At 39.9% G+C, this 24,268-nt stretch overlaps 1 protein-coding gene and 1 pseudogene across 4 annotated transcripts in view; one reads left to right on the top strand and one right to left on the bottom strand.

Annotated features, from left to right (window-relative positions):
- Positions 1–24,268, bottom strand: part of Sanbr (SANT and BTB domain regulator of CSR) — an 88,672-nt gene that overhangs the window by 46,018 nt on the left and 18,386 nt on the right. For all 4 annotated transcript variants that reach the window (XM_045148464.1, XM_045148462.1, XM_045148461.1 and 1 more), the window contains 4 exons: positions 21,440–21,498; positions 18,504–18,664; positions 11,119–11,205; positions 10,900–11,010 (listed from right to left, as the gene is read on the bottom strand). In XM_045148464.1, the coding sequence (XP_045004399.1) occupies positions 10,900–11,010; positions 11,119–11,205; positions 18,504–18,664; positions 21,440–21,498 (418 nt within the window). The remainder of the gene's footprint in view (positions 1–10,899; positions 11,011–11,118; positions 11,206–18,503; positions 18,665–21,439; positions 21,499–24,268) is intronic.
- Positions 6,902–7,945, top strand: LOC123460091 (annotated as a pseudogene).

Here is a 24,268-nt window from a genome sequence, read left to right as displayed (position 1 = left end):
ACCTGAGCCTCAGTGATTCTCTGGTCCCTGCTGACTGTTTATGTGGGTCCTGGGAATTGAAAACAAGTAGCCTCTCAGGCTCTCATGCTTGTACAGGAAGTACTCTTAACCACTGAACTCTCTTTCCAGCCCCAGATTTTTTTTTTCTTTTCTTGGTTTTTCAGGGTAGGGTCTCACTCTAGCCTAGGCTGACTGGGAATTCACAATGTAGTCTCAGGGTAGTATGGAACTCATGGTAATCCTTTTATCTCTGCCTCCCAAGTGCTGGGATTAAAAGCATAAACCACTACACCCGGTATTGAATACACATATTTTAAAAAAATTCTGCTTTAGTGAGACATTTTACCAACTCAAAAATAAGAATTTGTGTTCAAGGCTTCCAGTTAAGATGACGGTGTAGGAACCACACCAAAGCAGCCTAGGGGAGAAAAAGCCAAAAAAGAAACCCCAAAACAGCAAAATACACTCTTGTACTAAAAGGGAGGTGTATAAGAAATTACCAATGGCAGCAGAAAGTAGGAGAGATCCACAGCCTCCAGAGCCCATATAGGCAGGCAGAAGCAGTGGTATTCGGTCTGCAGGGCCACAGCTGCAAGGCTCGGCCTGAGCCTCAGGAAAAAACAGGTGAGTGATTTTCCACTCAAACCGGAGCTCTCTGCAAACTCAAGAAACATGAAGGGAGAACAGCAGCGAACAATGGAGAAGCAGATCAGGAGGTAGAGGATCATGTGAACCAACGGAGGAACTAGAACCACCATTCACAGCCTCCTGCCTCCCCTCTGCCACTGCTAGCACAAGCACCAGAGACCAGCAACCGGGGGAAGGGAGCTCACAGCACCCAGCACAGGCGACCAGAGCAGCGATCCAACAACCCAGAGGCCTACTTGAACCCACAGTGCACCAAAGAGGGACCCAAGCAGGAGCACAGCATTTTGGAGACCAAAATCATCCCAAAAGGTAACTGGGATTACACCAGGTCAGTACCTGCCAAATAAACCTGGTATATAGGCCTGAACCAGAAGTTCTAATTGCATCTTCCATATCAGGATATGTTATATTATATGTTAAATCTGATGGTCAGATTTGCCATTCTTAAATAAGCTATATTTTGAACTTGTTATTTGTTGCTTCTTGACTTATAGTGGCTTTGTTTCCTCTTCTGTTGTACATTAGGGAAGGGTCTCACTCAGTCATAAGCTGACTTGGAACCCTCAACAGACCAGAAATCTTAGCCTCCTAGTTCACAGGATTAAGGGTGTGGCACACCACACACCCTAAGGGACAGTGATTTTGTTAGAGGATCTGGTTGTCATAATACATACTCTTACATAAATACTCTGGGCTGTTTTTCATTGAATGTGTATATTGTTTAATTAAATTTTAGAATCTGCCTGTATTTTGTTCCACTCAGCCTACCTGAATATTCTCATAGCAGGGAAACCCAACACTTAGGATCACTTTTGTAGATACTCTGAGTCTTGAGAGCCACACCTAGCACCTTAAGCTCCCACCCTGAAGATATATAACATCAGGTTGATTGACACATCTAATAATACAGCAGCTAACTAGAAATTCTAAGCATTAAATAAATCCAAGATGCAAAAATATATAACACAAGAAACACCAAAAATCAAGACAATATAAATCCACCAAAAAGTATTAATGCATCAGAAATGACTTCCAGTGAGAATGAGTTAGAGGAAATGTCCGATTTCAAAAGAAATACTATAAATATGCTCAAAAAAGTGAGACCCTACCTTAAAAAACAAAAACAATAGCCAGGTGTGGTGGTGCATGCCTTTAATCCCAGCACTCGGGAGGCAGAGGTAGGAGGATCGCCATGAGTTCAAGGCCACCCTGAGACTACACAGTTAATTCCAGGTCAGCCTGGACCAGAGTGAGAGACCCTACCTTGAAAAACCAAAAAAAAAAAAAAAAAAAAAAAACCAAATAAATATGCTCAAAAAGTCAAAGAGGAAATCAAAGGAATGAAAGAGGAAATCAAAGAAAACAGAAGACACCAAATTAATGAAATAAAGAGGTCTATACAAGACATAAATAAGGAAATAGAAATAATAAAGAAAAACCAGACAGAATTACTAGCAAAGAACACAGTCGGTGAAATAAAAAACTCTGTAGAAAATCTCACCAGTAGAATGGATGAAGGACAGGACAGAATATCTAAGCTAGAAGACCAGGTGGCAGATCTAATACAGTCCAACAAAGAGAAAGACAAACTAATAGGAAAGTATGAATGGGAATTTCAAGATATTCAGGACACTATGAAAAGATCAAACATAAGAATTCAGGGCATAGTAGAAGGAGGAGAATTTCACTCCAAAGGCATACTAGGTGTCTTCAACAAAATCATAGAAGAAAACTTGCCCCAAATTGGGAAAGAGGTGCCAATGCAGATAAAGGTATCTTCCAGAACACCAGACAGACAAAACCTGGAAAGAACCTCTACAAATCAACAGCAAGAAAGCCTATAGAGCATACACAAGATCATGGAAATGAAGCAATACATTACAAAATGATGAATGAGTCAATGAAGAAACCAAGAAGGAAACCAAAAAAATTCAGAGTCAAATAACAATGAGAATACAACATACCAAAACCTTTGGGACACAATGAAGGCAGTCCGAAGAGGGAAAGTTATAGCTTTAAGTGCCTATATTAAGAAATTATAAAGCTCTCAAGTAAACAACCTAATGGCTTCACCTTAAAGCTTTGGAAAAGGAACAAAGCAAACAAAAATCAGTAGATGGGAAAAAATAATAGAGATTAGGGCAGAGATTAATGAAATAGAACCCCCCCCCCCAAAAAAATCCAATCAATCAATGAAACAGAGTTGGTTCTTTGGAAGGATAAACAAGATTGATAAACCCTTAGCAAATCTGACCAAAAGAAAGAGAGAAGAGACCCAACCTAATAAAATTAGAGATGAAAAAGGCAATCAACAGATACCAGAGAAATTCAAAAAATCATAGGGACATACTATAAAATCATATGCTCTAAGTATGAAAATATGAAAGAAATGGATGATTTCCTTGATTTATATGACCTACCTAAATTAAATCAAGATGAGATTAATCACTTAAATAGACCTACAACAAGTATGGAGATCCAAGCAGTTATCAAAAATCTCCCCACTAAAAAAAGTCCATGCCCAGATAGATTTACTGATGAATTTTACCAGACCTTCAGGGAAGAACTAACTTCATTGCTCCTTAAGCTTTTCCATAAAACAGAAAAAGAAGAAATCCTATCAAACTCCTTCTACAATGCCAGCATCACCCTGATACCAAAACCAGGCAAAGATAGAACAAAAAAAGAAAATACAGACCAATCTCCCTCATGAACACAGATGCAAAAATTCTCAACAAAATATTGGGAAACAGAATACAAGAATATCTCAGAAAGATCATTCATCCTGACCAACCAGGCTTTATCCCAGAGATGCAGGGATAGTTCAACATATGCAAATCTATAAATGTAACACATTTTATAAACTGACTGAAGGACAAAAATCACATGATCATCTCATTAGATGCATTTGACAAAATCCAACATCACTTCATGATAAAAGTCCTACAAACTGAGAATAGAAGGAACATATTTCAACATATAAATTATGGCTATTTATGACAAGCCTATAGCCAACATATTACTAAATGGGGAAAAACTGGAAGCTTTTCCACTAAAATCAGAAACAAGACAAGGGTGTCCACTGTCCCCACTTTTATTTAATATAGTTTTGGAAGTCTTAGCCATAGCAGTAAGGCAAGAGACACACATAAAAGGGATCCAAATTGGAAAGAAAGAGATCAAGTTATTATTTGCAGATGACATAATTTGATACATAAAGGACCTTAAAGACTCTACCAGCAAACTGTTAGAGTTGATAAACACCTATAGCCATGTAGCAGGATACAAAACAAATATACAGAAATCAGTAGCATTCCTATATGCTAACAACAAACGCACAGAGGATGAAATCAGAGAATCACTCCCATTCACAATTGCATCAAAAAAAGAAAAAGTACCTTGGAATAAACTTAACCAAGGAAATGAAAGATCTCTACAAATTAAAACTTTAAAACACTGAAGCAAGAAATTGCAGAAGACACTAGGAAATAGACAACCCTTGTTCCTGGATTGGAAGAATCAATATTGTAAAAATGGCAGTCTTACCAAAAGCAATCTACACATTTAATACAATTCCCATCAAAACCCCAATAGTATTATTCATGGAAATAGAAAAAAAATCCAAAAATTCATTTGAAATCACAAAAAATCTTGAATATCTAAACCAATTTTGAGCAACAAAAATAAGGCTGGTGTATTCACCATACCTGATTTTAACCTATACTATAGAGCCATAGTAACAAAAACAGCATGGTACTAGCACAAAAGCAGACATGTAGATCAATGGAACAGAATAGAGGACCCAGATGTAAGTCTGGGTAGCTACAGCCACCTGATATTCAATAAATATGTCAAAAATACTCATTGGAGAAAAGATAGCCCCTTCAGCAAATGGTGCTGGGGAAACTGGATATATATCTATAGAAGGATGAAAATAGATTCTTCTCTCTCTCCATGCACAAGAATTAAGTCCAAATAGATTAAAGACCTTAACATCAGACATGAAACTCTGAAACTGCTAGAGGAAAAAGTAGGGGAAACCCTTAAACATCTTGGTCTTGGCAAAGACTTTCTGCATATAACCCCAATTGTTCAGGCAATAAAACCACAGATTAAATGCTGGGACCTCATGAAATTACAAAGATTCTGTAAAGCAAAGGACACTGTGAGTAAAGCAAAAAGGCAACCTACAGAATGGGAGAAAATCTTTGCCAGCTATACATCTGATAGAGGATTAATATCTAGGATATGCAAAGAACTCAAAAAAGTAAATAGTAAGAAATCAAACAAGCCAATTAAAAATAAGCAGTGGAACTAAATAGAGAGCTATCAAAAGAAGAAATACTAAGCATCTAAAAAATGTCCTACGTACCTAGTCATCAGGGAAATGCAGATTAAAATTATGTTGGGATTCCATGTCACTCCTGTCAGATTGGCTACCAACATGAAAACAAATGACTATAAATGCTGGCGAGGATGTGGAAAAAGAGGAACCATTCTACACTGTTGGTGGGAATGCAATCTGGTCTAGCCATTGTGGAAATCAGTGTGGAGGTTCCTAAGACAGCTGAAAATATATCTATCATTTGACCTAGCTATAGCACTCCTAGGCACATATCCTAAGAACTCGTCTCATTACCTTAGAAATACTTGCTCAACCATGTTTATTGCCACTTAATTCACAATAGCTGGGAAATGGAACCAGCGTAGATGTCCCTCAACAGATGAGTGGATAATGAAGATGTGGCACATTTATACAATGGAGTTCTACTCAGTGGTAAAGAAAAATGAAGTTATGAAATTTGCAGAAAAATGCATGGATCTGGAAAGGATTACACGAAGTGAGGTAACCCAGGCCCAGAAAGCCAAACATCGCATGTTCTCTCTCATATGTGGATCCTAGCTACAGATGATTGGACTTCTGTGTGAGTAGGAAGAAAACTCAGTAGCAAAGGCCAGTAAAAGAGATATAAAGGGAAGAGAAAGGAAGGGAGGGGGATACTTAATAGGATGGTATTGTATATATATAAGAATAGATTAAAGGGGGTGAAAAGGTACAACTGATGTCAGGGGAAGAGATTGAGTAAAGGAAAGGTAGAGGGAGGGCTAATCAAAATCTAAGAGGATATAAATAAATCATATGGAAACCTATTTTTTGGACAATAGAACACTCAGGAGGTGTAGATTGTTGCTAGAAAATTTTTAGTGCCAGGGATGGGACACTTCCAGTGAGTTGTTGGCCAGGGAGGTCCCTGATGCCTCCAAAATATTACAGACCATTGCTGAGGCCTTTGGTTTCCTACCAGGAATAGATGGTAAGATCCTATTGCTGAAGACTTCACAAACTTGGGCTGCAAGGCCACTGAGAAATCCTGCTGGAACTGAGCTGATAACCTCCTCCATGTAGACCAGCTGACAGAAAGCTGGAAGAAGCCATTCTGCATGCAATTCAATGGGAGAGAGAGAAAAATCACCAGTGAAGATACTCATCAGTGGACACCGCAATCCTTATATTTGGCCAGCCAGGCCAAATGAGCCAAAGAGTGCAATAGCGGCACATCTGTCATGGTGGAAACCAACTGCCCTTTAAATGGATTGGAAGCCTGCTCCATGGGAGGGAATACATCCCTGATACTGAAAACTTAAAACGGGGGCAGTCATGAGCCCAAGGGGTGTAACGACTGCTGCTGTCTGGCTAAATGTATATACTATGCTTACCAAACTGCCCAGTAAGCACTTCTCTTAATGTTCATACTACTGAATTAATGCTATTCTCACTTTTGGTACAGAATCTTCTCTTTTTAGATGGCAGTGACCTTGGAATGACTCAGAAAGGCATCCTGGTGCTAGAAAGAATTGACAAGAGTGTTCAGTACTGCAATATCTCTATCACACCTTCCAAGGCTCAGGGTCTAATGTGGAAGAGGTAGTGGAAAGAATGTAAGAGCCAAAGGAAGGGTAGGACTCCTTATAACGTGATCTCTCCAGACACAAAATGGCCTGGATATCCATGACCTCACAGTGCCTGACACTACCTACACAAGACCATCATATAGGAGGAAAAGATCATGACATCAAAATAAAAGAAAGGGTGGGTACGCGCACGCCACGGGAAGGAGGGGGCAGGTGGGGAAGGATTGCAGGCGACGTCCCTCCCAGAGGCGAGGTTCGCACACCCACCTCCGCCCCGGGTATCCCCCTAGCTCCCCCCCCCCCCGTCCCAGTGTGCCCATCCAGTCGGTCCAGCCCAGCCATGATCAAGGCGATCCTCATCTTCAACAACCACGGGAAGCCACGGCTGTCCAAGTTCTACCAGCCTTACAGTGAAGATATACAGCAGCAAATCATCAGGGAGACTTTCCATTTGGTGTCTAAGAGAGATGAGAATGTTTGTAATTTCCTAGAAGGACGATTATTAATTGGATGATCTGACAACAAGCTGATTTATAGACATTATGCAACACTGTATTTTGTCTTCTGTGTGGATCCTTCAGAAAGTGAACATGGCATTTTAGATCTAATTCAAGTGTTTGTGGAAACATTAGACAAATGTTTTGAAAATGTCTGTGAATTGGATTTAATATTCCATGTAGACAAGGTTCACAAAATTCTTGCAGAAATGGTGATGGGGGGAATGGTCTTGGAGACCAACATGAATGAGATTGTTACACAGACTGACGCACAGAATAAGCTGGAGAAATCTGAGGTTGGCTTAGCAGGAGCTCCAGCCTGTGCTGTATCAGCTGTAAAGAATATGAATCTTCCTGACAGCCCAAGAAATATTAACATTGGTGACATCAGTATAAAAGTGCCAAACCTGCCATCTTTAAATAAAGTATTAAAAAGACGGAGGGAATTACCATGGGATATATTTTATAATCATGGAAAATGTTAATAAAAATTAAAAAAAAAATAAAAATAAAAATAAAAAAAATCAAAAAAAAAAAAAAAAGGCCGCTCCCAGGTAAAATCCAGGGGGGAGTCATCTAAGTTTACCCTACAGTTGTTTACCAAAAATAGAGGAGAGTCTTAACTTTGCTCTTGGATTTAAGTCAAGGTACTGTATAGAAGTTGTATAAAATCAGTATGGAAGTTCAATGTTACTTTTCTTGCTCAGGGGTTTTAAAGAAATTGAATAGTTCCAGTGTGATTCCCTCCCCTTTTCTAATTTGCATTACTGTGTCCACATACAGGCATGCCTCTATGTACTGGCTATCACAGTATTTCAAAAAGTGAGATATTTCTTTAATTATGTATAACCCAAAATGTTGGTGTTTTGTCTGTGCAGCATTCTTAAATTCTTTCTGCTGTTTGTTGCAATTGTTACTTAAAAACCCAAGTGTGTAGTGCATGAAAACATTAAATAAACCCCAAGGTAACTGGAAAAAAAAAAAAAAAGAGAGAGAGAGAGAGAGATTGATTGAGAGGGGGAGGGGATATGATGGAGAATGGAGTTTCAAAGAGGAAAGTGGGGGGAGGGAGGGCATTACCATGGGATATTGTTTATAATCATAGAAGTTGTTAATAAAAATAAATAAATAAGGGCTGGAGAGATGGCTTAGTGGTTAAGCGCTTGCCTGTGAAGCTAAGGACCCCAGTTCGAGGCTCGGTTCCACAGGACTCATGTTAGCCAGATGTACAAGAGGGTACACACGTCTGGAGTATATTTTCAGTGGCTGGAAGCCCTGGCGTGCCCATTCTTTCTCTTCCTCTCTCTCTCTCTCTCTCTCCCTCCTCCTCCTCTCTGTCTGTCACTCTCAAATAAAAATAAACAAAAAATTAAAAATAAATAAATAAATAAACAAAAAAAGAATTTGTGTTCAACATAAATAAGACTAGGTATTACATGTGAATGGAGTATGTATGATGTGTTAATGGAATATGTATTAATGGAGTATTGACAAAGTATGAAGAATAGATTTTGGAAATCCCAACCTCACAATTTTCCTCTCACCAAAAGTTACCAGAAAATAAATTAACTTTTCTTGTAAAATTTAATATAGCACTCATGTAGATAACTGAAATATTACCTTAACTTTTTTGTTAATAATATATCACTTTTTTGTTTGTTTATTTTTATTCATTTATTTGAGAGCAACCGACAGAAAGAGAAAGAGGCAGACAGAGAAAGACAGAGAATGGACACGGCAGGGCTTCCAGCCAATGCAAATGAACTCCAGATGCGTGTGCCCCCTTGTGCATCTGGCTAACGTGGGTCCTGGGGAATTGAGCCTCAATCCGGGGTCCCTAGGCTTCACAGGCAAGCGCTTAACTGCTAAGCCATCTCTCCAGCCCTTTTTTTTTTTGTTTTGTTTTTCAAGGCAAGGTCTTGCTCTAGCCCAGGCTGACCTAGAATTCACTATGTAGTCTCAAGGTGGCCTTGAACTCTCAGCAATCCTCCTACCTCTGCCTCCTTAGTGCTTGTATTAAAGGTGTGAAACACCACACCTACTCCTTTGATTTTCTTAAATATTTTATTTATTTATTTTATAAAGAAAGAGGGAGAAAGAGAATTGCACACCAGGGCCTCCAGGTACTGCAAACAAACTCCAGATGTGTGCACCCCCTTGTGCATCTGGCTAATGTGGGTCCTGGAGAATCGAACCTAGGTCCTTTGGCTTTGCAGGCAAACACCTTAACTGCTAAGCCATCCCTCCAGGCCCCTTAGATTTTTTTTTTTTTATGCGAGACAGAGAATTGACATGCCAGAGCCTCTAACCACTGCAATTGAATTCCAGACATGTGTGCGTGTCACCTTGTGTGCATGTGTCATCTTGTGCATCTAACTTACATGGATTCTGGGGAGGTGAACCTGGGTCCTTAGATTTTGCATGCAAGCATATTAACTGCTAAGCCATCTCTCCAGTCCTTGTTTCTCCTTTTTGACATACAGTCTCACTTTAGCCCAAGATGACCTGGAACTCACTTTTTAGCTCAGACTGGCTTTGAACTCAAGGCAATTCTATTTCACCTTTCTGAGTGCTGATATTATAGGCGGAAACAATGACATCTGGCCCATTTTCAAGTTTAAGGATATAAAACTCACCTATGGGGATGGAGAGATATGGATAAGTGGTTAAAGGCACTTTCTTGCAAATCCTGACAGCAAAGGTTCAATTCCCTGACACCCATATAAAGCTAGATACACCAAGTGATGAGTTCATTTAGATCTAGAGTTCATTTGCAGTGGCAGGAGGCCCTTGTGTGCCCATACTATCTCTCTCTCTCTCTAGTTGCCTTTTTATTTCTGTCTGTCTCTCTCTCTCAAATAAATAAATAAATAATTTCCGGACATGGTAGCAGGATCACTGTGAGTCCCAGGCCAGACTGATACTACATAGTGAATTCCAGGTCTGCTTGGGTTACAGTGAGACCTTACCTCCAAACAAACAAACAGCAACAAAAATTAAACAGAAAGCTCCCAAGAGAATGTGGAGTTTAAAAAATAAAAATCTGGGGCTGGAGAGATGGCTTAGCAGTTAAGGCACTTGCCTGCAAAGCCAAAGGACCCCGGTTTGATTCTCTAGGACTCATGTAAGCCAGATACACAAGGGGGCCCATGCATCTGGAATTTGTTTGCAGTGGCTGGAGGTCCTGTCGTGCCCATTCTCTCTCCATCTCTGCCTCTTTCTCTCTCTCAAATAAATAAATAAAATTTAAAAATAAAATAAAAAATAAAAAGCTAAATCTGGCATGGTGGTGCATGCCTTTATGCCCAGCAGTTGGGAGACAGAGGTAGGAGGATTGCTATGAGTTCAAGGCCACTCTGAGACTACAGAGTGAATTCTAGGTTAGCCTGGACTAGAACGAGACACTACCTAACAAAGCATGGTAGTGCACGCCTTTAATCCCAGCACTCGTGAGGCAGTAGAAGGAGGATTGTGGTGAATTCAAGGCCAGCCTTGAGTTCGAAATAGCATCTATAATACAAAGGAAAGGCAAAATATATCCAAGAAAAAAACAATGTAGTAAATTAAAAATTTAACATAGCCTGAGACTACGCACTGAATTCCAGGTCAGCCCAGGCTAGAGCAAGATCCTACCTCAAAAAATTAAAAAAAAAAAAAAAAAAAGTTAAAGTATTTAAAACAGGACCAGGTGGGGTTACTATCCATCCATAATTCTGGCTATTCAAGGCCAGTGTGGATTATACAGTGAGCTTCTATCTCAACAAACAACAAAAAAGTAGTCAGACTTTTAAAAACACACTAGAAATTCACACAGAATAACCATAATTTGTCATCACTGCACCTTATATGAATGTAGATAATATTTCCATGTTGATCCACATTGATTTTTCCAGGAATGCAAGGAATTCTTCTTTCTGTTTCTTTTGTTAAAAGTTTCTTACACAAATAGCATCTATAACACAAGAGAAAGGCTAAATATATCCAAGAAAAAAACCTAATGTAGTAAATTAAAGAATATAGCTGTATTATGTAGCATACTAAAGGAAAAGCACATTATTACCTGTATAAAGTTGCTGCATTATTTCGAGAATCTGGATTGAAGTACTCAGGATCAAATAGCCTCTCAATCTTCTTGCAAAAAAGTTTACTATTAAAACAAATTACCAATAAGTTAAATTTCTATATTTAGGCTGGAGAGCTGGCTTAGCAGTTAAGGCATTTTCCTACAAAGCCAAAGGACCTTGGTTCAATTCCCCAGGACCCACGTAAGCCAGATGCACAAGGGGGGGGAGGGCGTTCATGAGTCTGGAGTTCGTTTGCAGTGGCTGGAGGCCTTGGTGTGTCCATTCTCTCTCTGCTTCTTTCTTTCTTTCTCTCAAATAAATAAATAAATAATAAAGTTCTTAAAAAATTCTATATTTAGTTTATTTCCTGAACTTACCATATTTGTTAAAAGTTTCTTACACAAATAGCATCTATAACACAAAGTAAAGGCAAAATATATCCAAGAAAAAAACTTAATGTAGTAAATTAAAGAATATAGCTGTCTTATGTAGCATGTGATACTCAGCCATATAGCTGAGGATGAAGGATGGCTTTGAACCTTATTTTTTTTAGGGTTTATTCATTTGACAAAGAGATCCTCCTACCTTTGCCTCCAGAGTGCTGTTATTAAAGATGTGTGCCACCATGCCCAGCCTACGGCCTTGAACTGCTGAACCCACAGTTTATTTTATTTATTTTTGTTCATTTATTTATTCATTTATTTACTTGAGAGTGACAGAGAAAGAGGCAGACAGAGAGAGAATGGGCACGCCAGGGCCTCCAGCCACTGCAAATGAACTCCAGATGTGTGTGCCCTCTTGTGCATCTGGCTAACATGGGTCCTGGGGAATCGAGCCTTGAACCAGGGTCCTTAGGCTTCACAGGCAAGCACTTAACCACTAAGCCATCTCTCCAGCCCTTACTTATTTATTTGAGAGAGAGGCAAAGAGAATGAATGTACCAGGGCCACCACCACTACAAATGAACTCCAGACACACATGCCACCTGTGTGTCTGGCTTTATGTGGGTACTGAAGAATTGAACCTGTATCCTTTGCCTTTGTATGCAAGTGCCTCAACTGACCGCTAAACCATCTCCCCAGCCTGGCCTTGAACCTCTTGTTTTGTTTTGGTTTTGGTTTTGGTTTCTGTGATAGGGTCTCACTCTAGCTAAGGCTGACCTGGAATTCACTATATAGTCTCAGGGTGACCTTGACTTCAGCGATTCTCCTACCTCTGTCTCCTGAGTGCTGGGGTTAAAGGCGTGTGCCACCATGCCTGGCTTAGCCTTGAACTTTTGATCCTCCTGCTTCTACCTCCCCAGAGTGCTGGAATTACAAGGGTGTTACCATGCTAGATTTTGCGTGGTACTGATCCCAGGGCCTCAGGGATACCAGGCAAGCATTCTACCAACTGAACTACATTTCCAGCCCTACTCAATTTATTAAAGTTACTTTATAGTGATAAAAACAAACATTGTCATTCCTGTACATATATAAAATAAGAAAAGGGGAGATGGCTAGCAGTTAATTATCTTTTTATTTTTTCATCTTTTTGAGGTAGGGTTTCACTAGCTCAGGCTGACATAGAACCCACTCTGTATTCTCAGGCTGCCCTCAAACTCATGGGGATCCTCCTAGCTCTGTCCCCCTACTCCCAGTGCTGGGATTAAAGGTGTGTGCCACTATTCCCAGAGTGTCAGCAGTAAAAAGCACTTGCTTGCAAAGCCTGTTGGCCTAGATTCAATTCCCCAGTACTGGTGTAGAGTCTGTTTGCTGTGGCAAGGAGTTTATAACACATTTTTGGTATTCTAAGTAAATATCTATTGCTTGATCAAGAACCTGTTTCAGAGGCTGGAGGGATGGCTTCATGGTTAAAGGCACTTGCTTGCAAAACCTTACAGCCAGAGTTCAATTCTCCAGTACACACATAAAGCCATATATATAAAGTGGCACATGTGAGCCGGGCGTGGTGGCGTACACTTTTAATCCCGGTACTTGGGAGGTGGAGGTAGGAGGATCACTGTCAGTTCAAGGCCACCCTGAGACTACATAGTTAATTCCAGCCTGGACCAAAGTGAAACCCTACCTTGAAAAACCAAAAACTAAAAAATAAATAAATAAAGTGGCACATGGATCTTGAGTTTATTTGCAGTAGCATTAGACCCTGGCATGCCCATTCTCATTCTCTTTCTGCTTACAAATAAATAGATAAACACACAGAATATTTTTAAATAAGAAAAAAAGGTGAAAATACTCCATTTCCTAGAGCTGGGGATCAACCACTTGCCACGCAGGCATAAAGACCTGAGTTCAGATCCTAGCACTTACATAAATGTCAAGTGGGGTGTGCCGGCACCTACCTGTAACCCCAGCACTTAGGAGGCAGACAGGAGACCTTTGGGGCAAGCTAGCTAGCTAGACTAGCCATATTGGCAAGCCCTGGGTTCAAAGTGAGAGACAAGGACTCAGTAAATAAAGTGGAGGGTGACTGTGGAAGACACCTGAAGTCAACCTCTGGCCTCCATCCACACATGCTAGCACACATATACATATGCATGCATACCACACATACAGACATAAATCTGTTTTTTCTTTTTTTGTTTTTGTTTTTCGAGGTAGGATCTCACTCTAGCTCAGGCTTTCACTATGGAGTCTCAGGGTGGCCTCGAACTCACAGTGATCCTCCTACCTCTGCTGGGATTAAAGGCGTGCACCACTATGCCCAGTTTGATGCAATATATATATATATATGTATGTATGTATGTATGTATGTATGTATGTATGTATGTGTGTGTATGTGTGTATGTATGTATGTGTATATATATATATATATGTATGTATGTATATTTTTTGTTGTTGTTTTTCGAGGTAGGGTCTCACTGCAGCCCAGGCTGACCTGGAATTCACTATGGAGTCTCAGGATGGCCTTGAACTCACAGCAATCCTCCCACCTCCCGAGTGCTGGGATTAAAGGTGTGACCCACCACGCCCAGCATAGTATGTATTTTTAATATTTTATTTTATTTGCAAACAGAGAGATAGAGAAAGAGACTCTGTGTGTGTGTACGCATGCGCGCAAGTGTATGCCCAGGGCTTCTAGCCACTGTAAATAAACTCCAGATGCCTGTGCCACCTTGTGCATCTAGCTTTATGTAGGTACTTTACTGTAGGTACTCCAAGCCCATTTTTAAAAAATTATATATTTTGAAAGAATGTCAGATATACTGTTAAGAATTAGGGGTTGGCCCTGCCTGCAAGAGCTAAGTAATATCTTACTGTAAGTTCAAGGGAGTTCTGCCATAACTCATGGATTGTGAAGAATGAACTACTGTTGGGGTCTGATTGACTGTCGATGGATTGTCACGTGGCGTATCCGGAGGCTATTGAACGCAACTTACAATGCTTAATAAAAATCTTTTTTCTTGAGCAGTCAGGTGTGGTGGTGCACACCTTTAATCCCAGCACTCAGGAGGCAGAGGTAGGAGAATCTCCGTAAATTTGAGGCCACCCTGAGACTCCATAGTGAATTCCAGGTCAGCCTGGGCTAGAGTGAGGCCCTACCTCGAAAAAAAAAAAAAAAAAACTTTAGCCGGGTGTGGTGGCGCATGCCTTTAATCCCAGCACTCGGGAGGCAGAGGTAGGAGGATTGCCATGAGTACAAGGCCACCCTGAGATGACAGAGTTAATTCCAGGTCAGCCTGGACCAGAGTGAGAACCTACCTCGAGAAACCAAAAAAACAAACAAACAAACAAACTTCATTCTTTTAGTTTAAAAAAAATAATTAGGGGATGGAGGCTGGAGGGATGGCTTAACGGTTAAGGCATTTGCCTGCAAAGCCAAAGGATCCAGGTTCGATTCCCCAGGACCCATGTTAACCAGATGCACAGAGGGATGCATGCATCTGGAGTATGTTTACAGTGGCTAGAGGCCCTGGCACAACCATTCTCCCTCTCTCCCTCTTTCTCTGTCAAATAAATGAATAAATAAAAATACAATATTTAAAAACAAAAAGAATTATGGGATTGGGATGGGGAGTTAGCTTAGCGGTTAAAGCGCTTGCATGCAAAGCCTAAGAACCCAGGTTCAATTCCCCAGTACCCACATAAGCCAGATGCACAAGGCGGCATATATGTCTGGAGTTCATTTGCAGTAGCTGGAGGCCCTGGTATGCTATACTCATTCTTTCTCTCTCTTTATCTGCCCCCCCCAAATAAGCAAATAAGATAAAATAAAAATTTTAATAAAAAGAATCATATTACTCAGTGGCTAAAGGTGCTTGTTTGCAAAGCTTGATGGCTTGGCTTCAATTCCCTAGTACCCCTATAAAGCCAGATATACAGTGGCACATATATCTGGAATTTGTTTGCAGTGGCTAGAGGCCCTAGTGTGGCTATTCTCATTCTGTCTCTGCTTGAAAATAAATAAAAGTAAAATAAAATAAATGTTAATATTTGATTATTAAGCATAATATAACTGAACTTGGAAGTCTCCAAAGTATGTCATTAATTCCATATATATATATCTTGCCTGTCAGCATTTTCTATGGGTAGAATCTGTTGCTCTTAAAGGCCAAATATAATTCTTTTAAAAATATTGTCTACCTCGAAAAACAAAAACAAAAAAATTTTTAAAATATTGTCTAAAGCTGGGTGTGGTAGCACACCCCTTTAATCTCATCACTCGGGAGGCAGAGGTAGGAGGATCGCCGTGAGTTCGAGGCCACCCTGAGACTCCAAAGTGAATTCCAGGTCAGCCTGGGCTAGAGTGAGACCCTACCTCGAAAAACCAGAAATATATATATATATTGTCTATTGCCAGGCATGGTGGTGCACGCCTTTAATCCCAGCACTTGGGTGGCAGAGGTTGGAGGATTGCTGTGAGTTCGAGGCCATCTTGACACTCCATAGTGAATTCCAGGTCAACCTGAGCTTGTGTGAGACTCCACCTCAAAAAAAAAAAAAAATATATATATATATATATATGTATATATATATAGTCTATTTATTTGCAAGCAGAGAGAGACAAAGAGAGACAGAGAGAAAAGAGATAGAGAGAATGGGTACTCCAGGGCCTCCAGCTACTGCAAATGAACTCCAGATGCATGCATTACTGTGCATCTGGCTTTACATGGGTACTGGGAATTGAACTCAGGTTATTAGGCTTTGCAGGCAAATGCCCCAAATATGAGTTTTGAATTCCCTTTTCACTCTCCAGTATTTAGCTAGACAACTGCACTTTGTCTCCTTCCACTTAAGGTCTGAATTCTTGGGTAATCCTCTTTATTATCAACTTCTTCTTCTTCTTTTTTTTTTTAATGGATCATACTGATCAGCACAGAAAAAGCTGGGCTGGAGAGATGGCTTGGGGGGGGCTAAAGGCACTTGCTTGCAAAACCTGATAGCCTGCATTCTGATTCCCCAGTACCCAAGTAAAACCAGATGGCACATGTGTCTAGAGTTAATTTGCTATGGTAGGAGGCTTTAGTGTCTCCATATTCTCTCTCTCTTCCTTTCCAAATAAATAAATAATTTTCTTTTAAAGTAGAGGGCTAGAGAGATGGCTCAGTGATTAAGGTACCTGCCTACAAAGCCTAATGATCTGGGTTCAATTTCCCAGTAAACAGGTAAAGCCAGATGCACTAAGTGACGCATGCATCTGGAGTTTGTTTGCAGCAGCTAGAGGCCTGGAATGCCCATATTCTCCCCCCGCCCCTGCAAATAAATAAATAAATAAATAAGTAAAATTTTGGAGCCAGGCATGGTGGCACATGCCTTTAATCCCAGAATTTGGGACAGGGAAGTAGGAGGATCACCATAAGTTCAAGGCTACCCTGAGACTACCTAGTGAATTCTGCATCAGTCTGGGCTAGAAGTGAAACCCTACCTCAAAAACAACACAGAAACTTTTTAAAATTAGATTTGGGCTGGAGAGATGGTTTAGTAGGTAATGTGCTTGTCCACAAAGCCTAAGGACCCAGGTTTGATTCCCCAGTGCCCAAGTATGCCAGATGCACAAGGTGACATAAGTGTCTGGAATTCTTTTGCAGTGGCTAGAGACCCTAACACACACATTCTCTATCTTTCTATCTGCCTCTTTCTCTCAAATAAATATTTAAAATGAATAAATAAAATTAAAGACAGCAATAAAAAAGTATAGTACTATCCATTTTAACAATGTCCTCTTGAGCCTACTTGGGTCTGATATTGCTGCTAGATTTTTTTTAAAAAAACATTTTATTTATTTATTTGAGAGGGACAGAGAGTAAAAGGCAGATAGAAAGAGAGAGAAAATGGGCATGCTAGGGCCTCTAGCCACTGCAAAAGAATTAAAGACACATATGCCACCTTGTGCATCTGGCTGTATCTGGGTATTGAGGAATCAAACTTGGGTCATTAAGCTTTGCAGGCAGTCACCTAAACCACTGATCCATCTCTCTAGTCCTGGATTTTTTTTTTTTTTTTACAGTTATTTCAAACAAAATATCTGGAAAAAAGCCACATATCTATCTTCTGGCCAGCGAGCCCCAGGGATGTTCCTACCTCTGCCTCCCCAGAACAGTCATCACAAGTGTGCACCACCAAATTTGGTATTTCCATGTGGTTTCTGTATGGAAGTCAGTTTTCATGCTTGCAAGGCAATCATCTTACTGACAGCCATCCTGCCAACCCTAGACTCTCCAAAGGAAATCAGCTGATGTCACTTCTTTCATCCAAATCTGGAATGGATATAAACTCAGCAACCCCTAGATGGTATGACTATTGCTGCGTTCATCTCATACCAAATTGTTCCCTTTATACTGAAGGCTGCCTCAATAATTTTAACACAATTAACTCCTACTGTGTGCTCACATGTTCATTTATCCAAAATACTCAACTACATTTTATCATAAGCTCTTCATCTGAAATAAAATAGAAGGCTGGAGAGATGGCTAAGCAGTTAAGGCACTTGCCTGCAAAGCCTAAGGACCCATGTTTGACTCTCCAGATCCCATATTAGCCAGATGCAAAAGAGTGAGGCAAAGCCAGGGATGGTGGCACACATCTTTAATCCTAGCACTCGGGAGGCAGAGGTAGGAGGATTGCCATGAGTTCAAGGCCACACTGAGACAACAGAGTGAATTCCAGGTCAGCCTGGGCCAGAGTGAGACCCTACATTGAAAAAAACAAAAGTGAGGCAAGCGCAAGGTTGGACATGCCCACTAGGTGGCACAAGCATCTGGAGATCGATTTCAGTGGCTGAGACCCTGGTGTACCAATTCTTTCTCTGTCTCACTCTCCCCAAAGATAAAATAAAATGTAAAAATACTTCTAAATATATTTTAGAAACATAATTGCATTAAAATTCAATAGAAATGTATTTAACAGGAATATTAGGTTTAAATTAAAGCTTAAAATATTACCTCCTAAATTTATCTTTTTTGTCTTTTAAATCATCAACTTCATTGTGTGTGAACAGGTCAGCTATGCGTGCAAGAAGATTTGCATTAATGCAGTTCATGTTGCATGGGGTAGCCACTATGGCATTCATATTTTTGTAGCAATATTGAATACATTGTTCAACCTTAAAAAAACACCAAAGAGAAAGTTAACGTTGAAAATAGCACAAAGGGTAATATCCCATCACACAAACTTTTAAAACAAAATTCATTAAAAGCGTAATCTAAGGCTGGAGAGATGGCTTAGCAGTTAAGGTACTTGCCTGCAAAGCCTAAGGACCCAGGTCCAATTCCTCAGAACCTACGTAAGTCAGATGCACAAGGTAGTGTTTGTGTTTGGAATTTGTTTGGAGTAGCTGGAAGCCCTGGCATACCCATTCTCTCTATCTGCCTCTTCCTCTTCCTTTCTCTCCCTCCTTCCCTCCCTCCCTCTCAAATAAATAAATAAACAAACAAACATTTTTTTAACATTTTTATTAGCATTTTCCATGATTATAAAAAAATATCCCATGGTAATTCCCTCAAAATATTTTTTTTTAAAGTATAACCCACCTATGCAAAGGCCCTAACTGGGTTTTGCCTATTTTGTTAATCTTCCTTGTTAAATGGGCAAAATCTGCCAATATACATAGCAAAATTATTTTCAACCTCTTCAAACAATAATTTTTTTTGTTTTTGTTGTTCTCTTAAGTATGTTAAGTCTGTACAATCAAGGGTATTTTTTTTTTCAAGGTAGGTCTCACTCTAACTCAGCCTCCTCCTCCTGAGTGGTGGGACCAAAGGTGTGTGTCATCATGCCTGGCTCAAGTGTATATTAAAATGACTTCCTATGATTAAAACAGTTATAGTTAATTTTAAGCCTCCATTCCTTTGGGTATCAGAAACAAAATGTTAGCCATTTAAGGAGTGTTCCAATTGTATTGGGTTTGCTCTGACTCCTCTCTCAAACCTGAGGTGTATTTATTTACCCTAAGAGTACAGAGAGGTAGTCACATCTTCTTCCAAATATTTTGCTGATGGCATAGAAATAATCTTTTAGTGTTTGGGTTTCAAAAGTAAAAGTTAAGGAATCTGATGTTTTCTGTAGCCCTTGGCTCAAACCAGTAATACCATCAACTGGCTGAGGAGAAGAAAGAACACAGTAAAAATAGCAAAACTCTGGGTTAGCAAGATGGATTAGTAGTTAAGGCACTTGTCTGGGAAGCCTAAGGACCCATGTTCAACTCTCCAGATCCTACATAACCCAGATGCACAAAGGTTAGTCAAGTGCAATGTTACACATGCCCACTAGGTGGCGCAAGCATGTGGGGTTTGATTGCAGTGGCTGAGGCCCCAGCACACCAATTCTGTTTCTATCTCTCTAAAAAAAAATTTTTTTTAAAAAGATAAAACTCAAAATAATCAAAGCAGTTAGTTTCCTATCTGCCAGTACTGCAAGAGTATTCTGCCTTCTGTAGTTTTACCAGGAGTGAAAAATAATATTTACTTGAACATGTAACTAAAAAGTATCAAGCAAAAAATATGTAAAACTATTTGAATGATTAAAAAACATTTTGCAGCCAGGTGTGGTGGTGCACACCTTTAATCCCATCACTTGGGAGGCAGAGTTAGAAGGACTGCTGTGAGTTCGAGGCCACTCTGAGACTACATAGTGAATGCCAGGTCAGCCTGGGATACAATGAAACCCTAACTCAAAAACCAAAACAAACAAACAAAACAAAAAAGTTTTAGAGCTGGGTGTGATGGCACATGCCTTTAATCCCAGCACTCAGGAGGCAGTGGTAGGAGGATCACCGTGAGTTCAAGACCACCCTGAACCCTGATACTACATAGTTATTTCTAGGTCAGCCTGGACCAGAGTGAAACCCTACCTTGAAATACCAAAAAAAAAAAAAAAAAAGTTTAGGTTTTTAGGTGTTGTGACACAAAGTCCCTGTATGGGGCTGGAGAGATGGCTTAGCGGACCCCGGTTCGAGGCTCGGTTCCCCAGGTCCCACGTTAGCCAGATGCACATGTGGGTGCACGCGTCTGGAGTTCGTTTGCAGAGGCTGGAAGCCCTGGCGCGCCCATTCTCTCTCTCTCCCTCTGTCTTTCTCTCTGTGTCTGTTGCTCTCAATAAAAAAAATTTAAAAAAAAGTCCCTGTATGTAGCCCAGGCTGGCCTATAAATTTACTAAAGAAAAAAGAAAAATAAATATATTTAATTTAGAGATTGAAATGTACATGTACATATTGTACTCTTTTATTTTGTTACCTTCATAATTTTTTTTTTATAGTGACTGGGGGGTGATATAGAGAAATGGTGTGCCAGGGCCTTAGCTACTGAAATTGAACTCCAGACTCTTGCACCACCTAGTGGGCATGTGTGACCTTGCACCGGCCTCACCTTTATATATCTGGCTTATGTGGGATCTGGAAAAGTCTAACATGAGTCCTTAGGTTTCACAGACAAGTGCCTTAACTGCTAAACCATCTCTCCAGTCCTTTTATCACCTATTTTTAAGCAATAGACATGAGCTTCTGTGAAGCAAACACAATATTATATTGCTTAGTAGCAGGATACTTGTTCTTCATTGAACTATAAATGAAAAAGACATAAAATTAAAAACATAAACAAAAGATGCCTGAAAAAGTTATTTAACAGGAAAATAAATGTGTCCAAATTCATTTTATTTTTTGGGTGGTAGGAGCTACTTCCTCCTTTAGAGGTATAACATATGAGACCAGAATGTCCTAACCATTTTACAACAGAATAAAGTACCAAAATGAGCAATTTACTGTAATAACATTGACTCCAGAAGTAACAACTATTTTACTAAGATGCCTTAGAGTTTTCTAGACATTTCAAAGGGGTGGGGGGATAAGTTAATAAGAGCTTGAATTTTTAAAATTAGTACTTACTAAGGAATCCATCTTCAAGAACTCTGAAGAAATAAGAATGGAAATGACATTTCCCGGCTCTAATAAAAGAAAAGAAAAAGAAAAATATTAGCATTTACTTTGTTTTTAAAAGTTCATTTATTTATTTATTAAAGACAGAGAGAGAGAAAGAATGGACATGCCAGGGCCTCTAGCCACTGCAAATGAACTCCAGACTCAAGTGCCACCATGTGTATCTGGCTTACATCGGACCTGGAGAATTAAACATGGGTCCTTAGGCTTCACAGGCAAGTGCTTTAACCACTAAGCCATCTCCCCAGTCCTAGCATTTACTTCTGACTTTTTTTTTTTTTTTTTTGTATTTATTTGAGAGCAACAGACAGAGAGAGAAAGGGGCACGCCAGGGCCTCCAGCCACTGCAAACAAACTCCAGATGCGTGCGCCCCCTTGTGCATCTGGCTAATGTGGGTCCTGGGGAATAGAGCCTCGAACCGGGGTCCTTAGGCTTCACAGGCAAGCGCTTAACCACTAAGCCACCTCTCCAGCCCTACTTCTACCTTTTAATGTGAGCTCTCTATTAACAGGTTCTTTCTCACCTTAAAAGAGGATGTTACTTTAATAAAAATAATTTTATATAAACTTACTTATGTCATATAGCTTAGATATTCAGAAGAAAATTTAACATTAAATTATATGGTATAGAGAAAAACAGTAAATTTTCTTTGGATTAGATTGATTCCTATTAAGTGCAAAGATTCCAGCTAAAGACAATGGACACATGCCAAAGTCAGAGGGATAAAAATTTTAAATCATTAATGAGAACAATTAGTGAAATTATTTTAACAAAGCACTCAGTACTTGTTATACACAAATATTTAATTTAAAAAGATTTTCAGGAGCCGGGTGTGGTGGCGCACGCCTTTAATCCCAGCACTCGGGAGGCAGAGGTAGGAGGATCGCCATGAGTTCGAGGCCACGCTGAGACTACAGAGTTAATTCCAGGTCAGCCTGGACCAGAGTGAGACCCTACCTTGGGAAAAAAAAAAAAAAAAAGATTTTCAGTAGCTAAAGGTGCTTGCTTGCAAAACTTGATGGCCCAGGTTTGAGTCCCTAGTACCCATATAAAGCCAGATGCTCGAAGTGGTACGTGTGCTTGGAGCTTATTTGCAGTGGCAACAGGTCCTACTGTGCACATACTCACTTACTTACTCTGTCTCTATATATATCTTAAATAAATAAAAAACATTCTGAAGTCTGGGAAGATGGCTCAGCAGTTAAAGGTGCTTATTTGCAAAGCCTGCTGGCCTGGGTTCAATTCCCCAATCACCCACATACAGCTGGATGCAAAGTGGTAAATGCATCTGTAATCCCAATTATGCCTAAAACAAAGGCTGGCTGAGCTAGGAGAATCTGAAGCTCCTAGGCTAGTCTGGCAATTCATTTGCAGAACAAAGAGACCTTGTTTCAAAGAATATATAACACTTTCTAGCAACAATCTATGGCTCCTGAGTGTTCCATGCAGTTCAATGGGAGAAAGAGATACCACCAGTGAAGATACTCAACAGTGAACAGTGCAAGCCTTATAATTGGCCGGCTGGGCCAAATGAGCCAATGGGTGCAGTAGTGGCACGTCTATTATGGTGGAAACCAACTATCCTCTAATTGGACTGGAGGCCCGCTCCATGGGAGGGAATACATCCCTGATACTGAAAACTTAAAACAGGGGTAGTCATGAGCCCTAGGGGTTTAACATCTGCTGATGTCTGGATAAATGCATATACTATGCTTATCAAACTGCCCGGTAAGCACTTCTCTTACTATTCATACCCTTATATTAATTCTACTCTCACTTTTTCTTCTCTTTTCAGATGGCAGTGACCTTGGGACGACTCAGAAGATATCATGGTGCTGGAAAGAAGTGACTGGAGTACTGAGTAATATCTCGATCACACCTTCCAAAGCTCAGGGTCTAATGCGGAAGAGGTAGTGGAAAGAATGTAAGAGCCAAAGGAAGGGTAGGACTCCTTATAATGTGCTCCCTCCAGACATAAAATGGCCTGGATATCCATGACCTCACAGTGCCTGACACTACCTACACAAGACCATCATAAGAGGAGGAAAAGATCATGACATCAAAATAAAAGAGAGACTGATTGAGATGGAGAGGGGATATGATGGAGAATGGAATTTCAAAGGGGAAAGTTGAGGGGAGGGAGGGTATTACCATGGGATATTTTTTATAATCATGGAAGATGTTAATAAAAGTTGAGAAAAAATAAGAAGATAGAACACAGTCACCACAAAGTTGTCCTCTGACCTCCACATGTGCCTTGTGGCACAAAATTTATCCATCCATATACACACAAATAAATCAATGAAATGTTTAAAGATTCTGAAAGGAACCACTGAGTGCTCAAGTTACATACTGATGGAGTCTTCAGGCACATGGTTGATAAGAAGGCATGTCAGAAACTTAAGTTTTAGCAAACCTGTCATTCCCCATGCAGTGTATTTGAGCAAAAAAAAAAAAAAACCAAACTGATTTTTCATCATTTTAGTACTGATGATGATTCTAAATCCTTCTTGTACTCTTATGCCACTTTTTGCATTTGGCTTGGAAATTAAACCCAGGCTGGCTAGCTCTGCAAGAAAGCACCTTTGTCCACTGAGCCATCTTCCCAGCCTCTCATTTTTTTTTTTACATTCAATGATATTTTTATTTTAATTATCTGCAAAACAGTACTAGAATATTTTATGGAACCTGATTATAATAATTTTGGAAATGAAGTGTACTTTCCTGAAAATGTATTTTTTAAATTTATTTTAATTTTATTTATTTATTTTTGAGGT

Source organism: Jaculus jaculus, chromosome 4 (assembly GCF_020740685.1).
Source record: "Jaculus jaculus isolate mJacJac1 chromosome 4, mJacJac1.mat.Y.cur, whole genome shotgun sequence".
In the NCBI taxonomy this organism is placed as follows: Eukaryota; Metazoa; Chordata; class Mammalia; order Rodentia; family Dipodidae; genus Jaculus; species Jaculus jaculus.
This window is presented reverse-complemented; position numbering and strand designations above follow the sequence as displayed.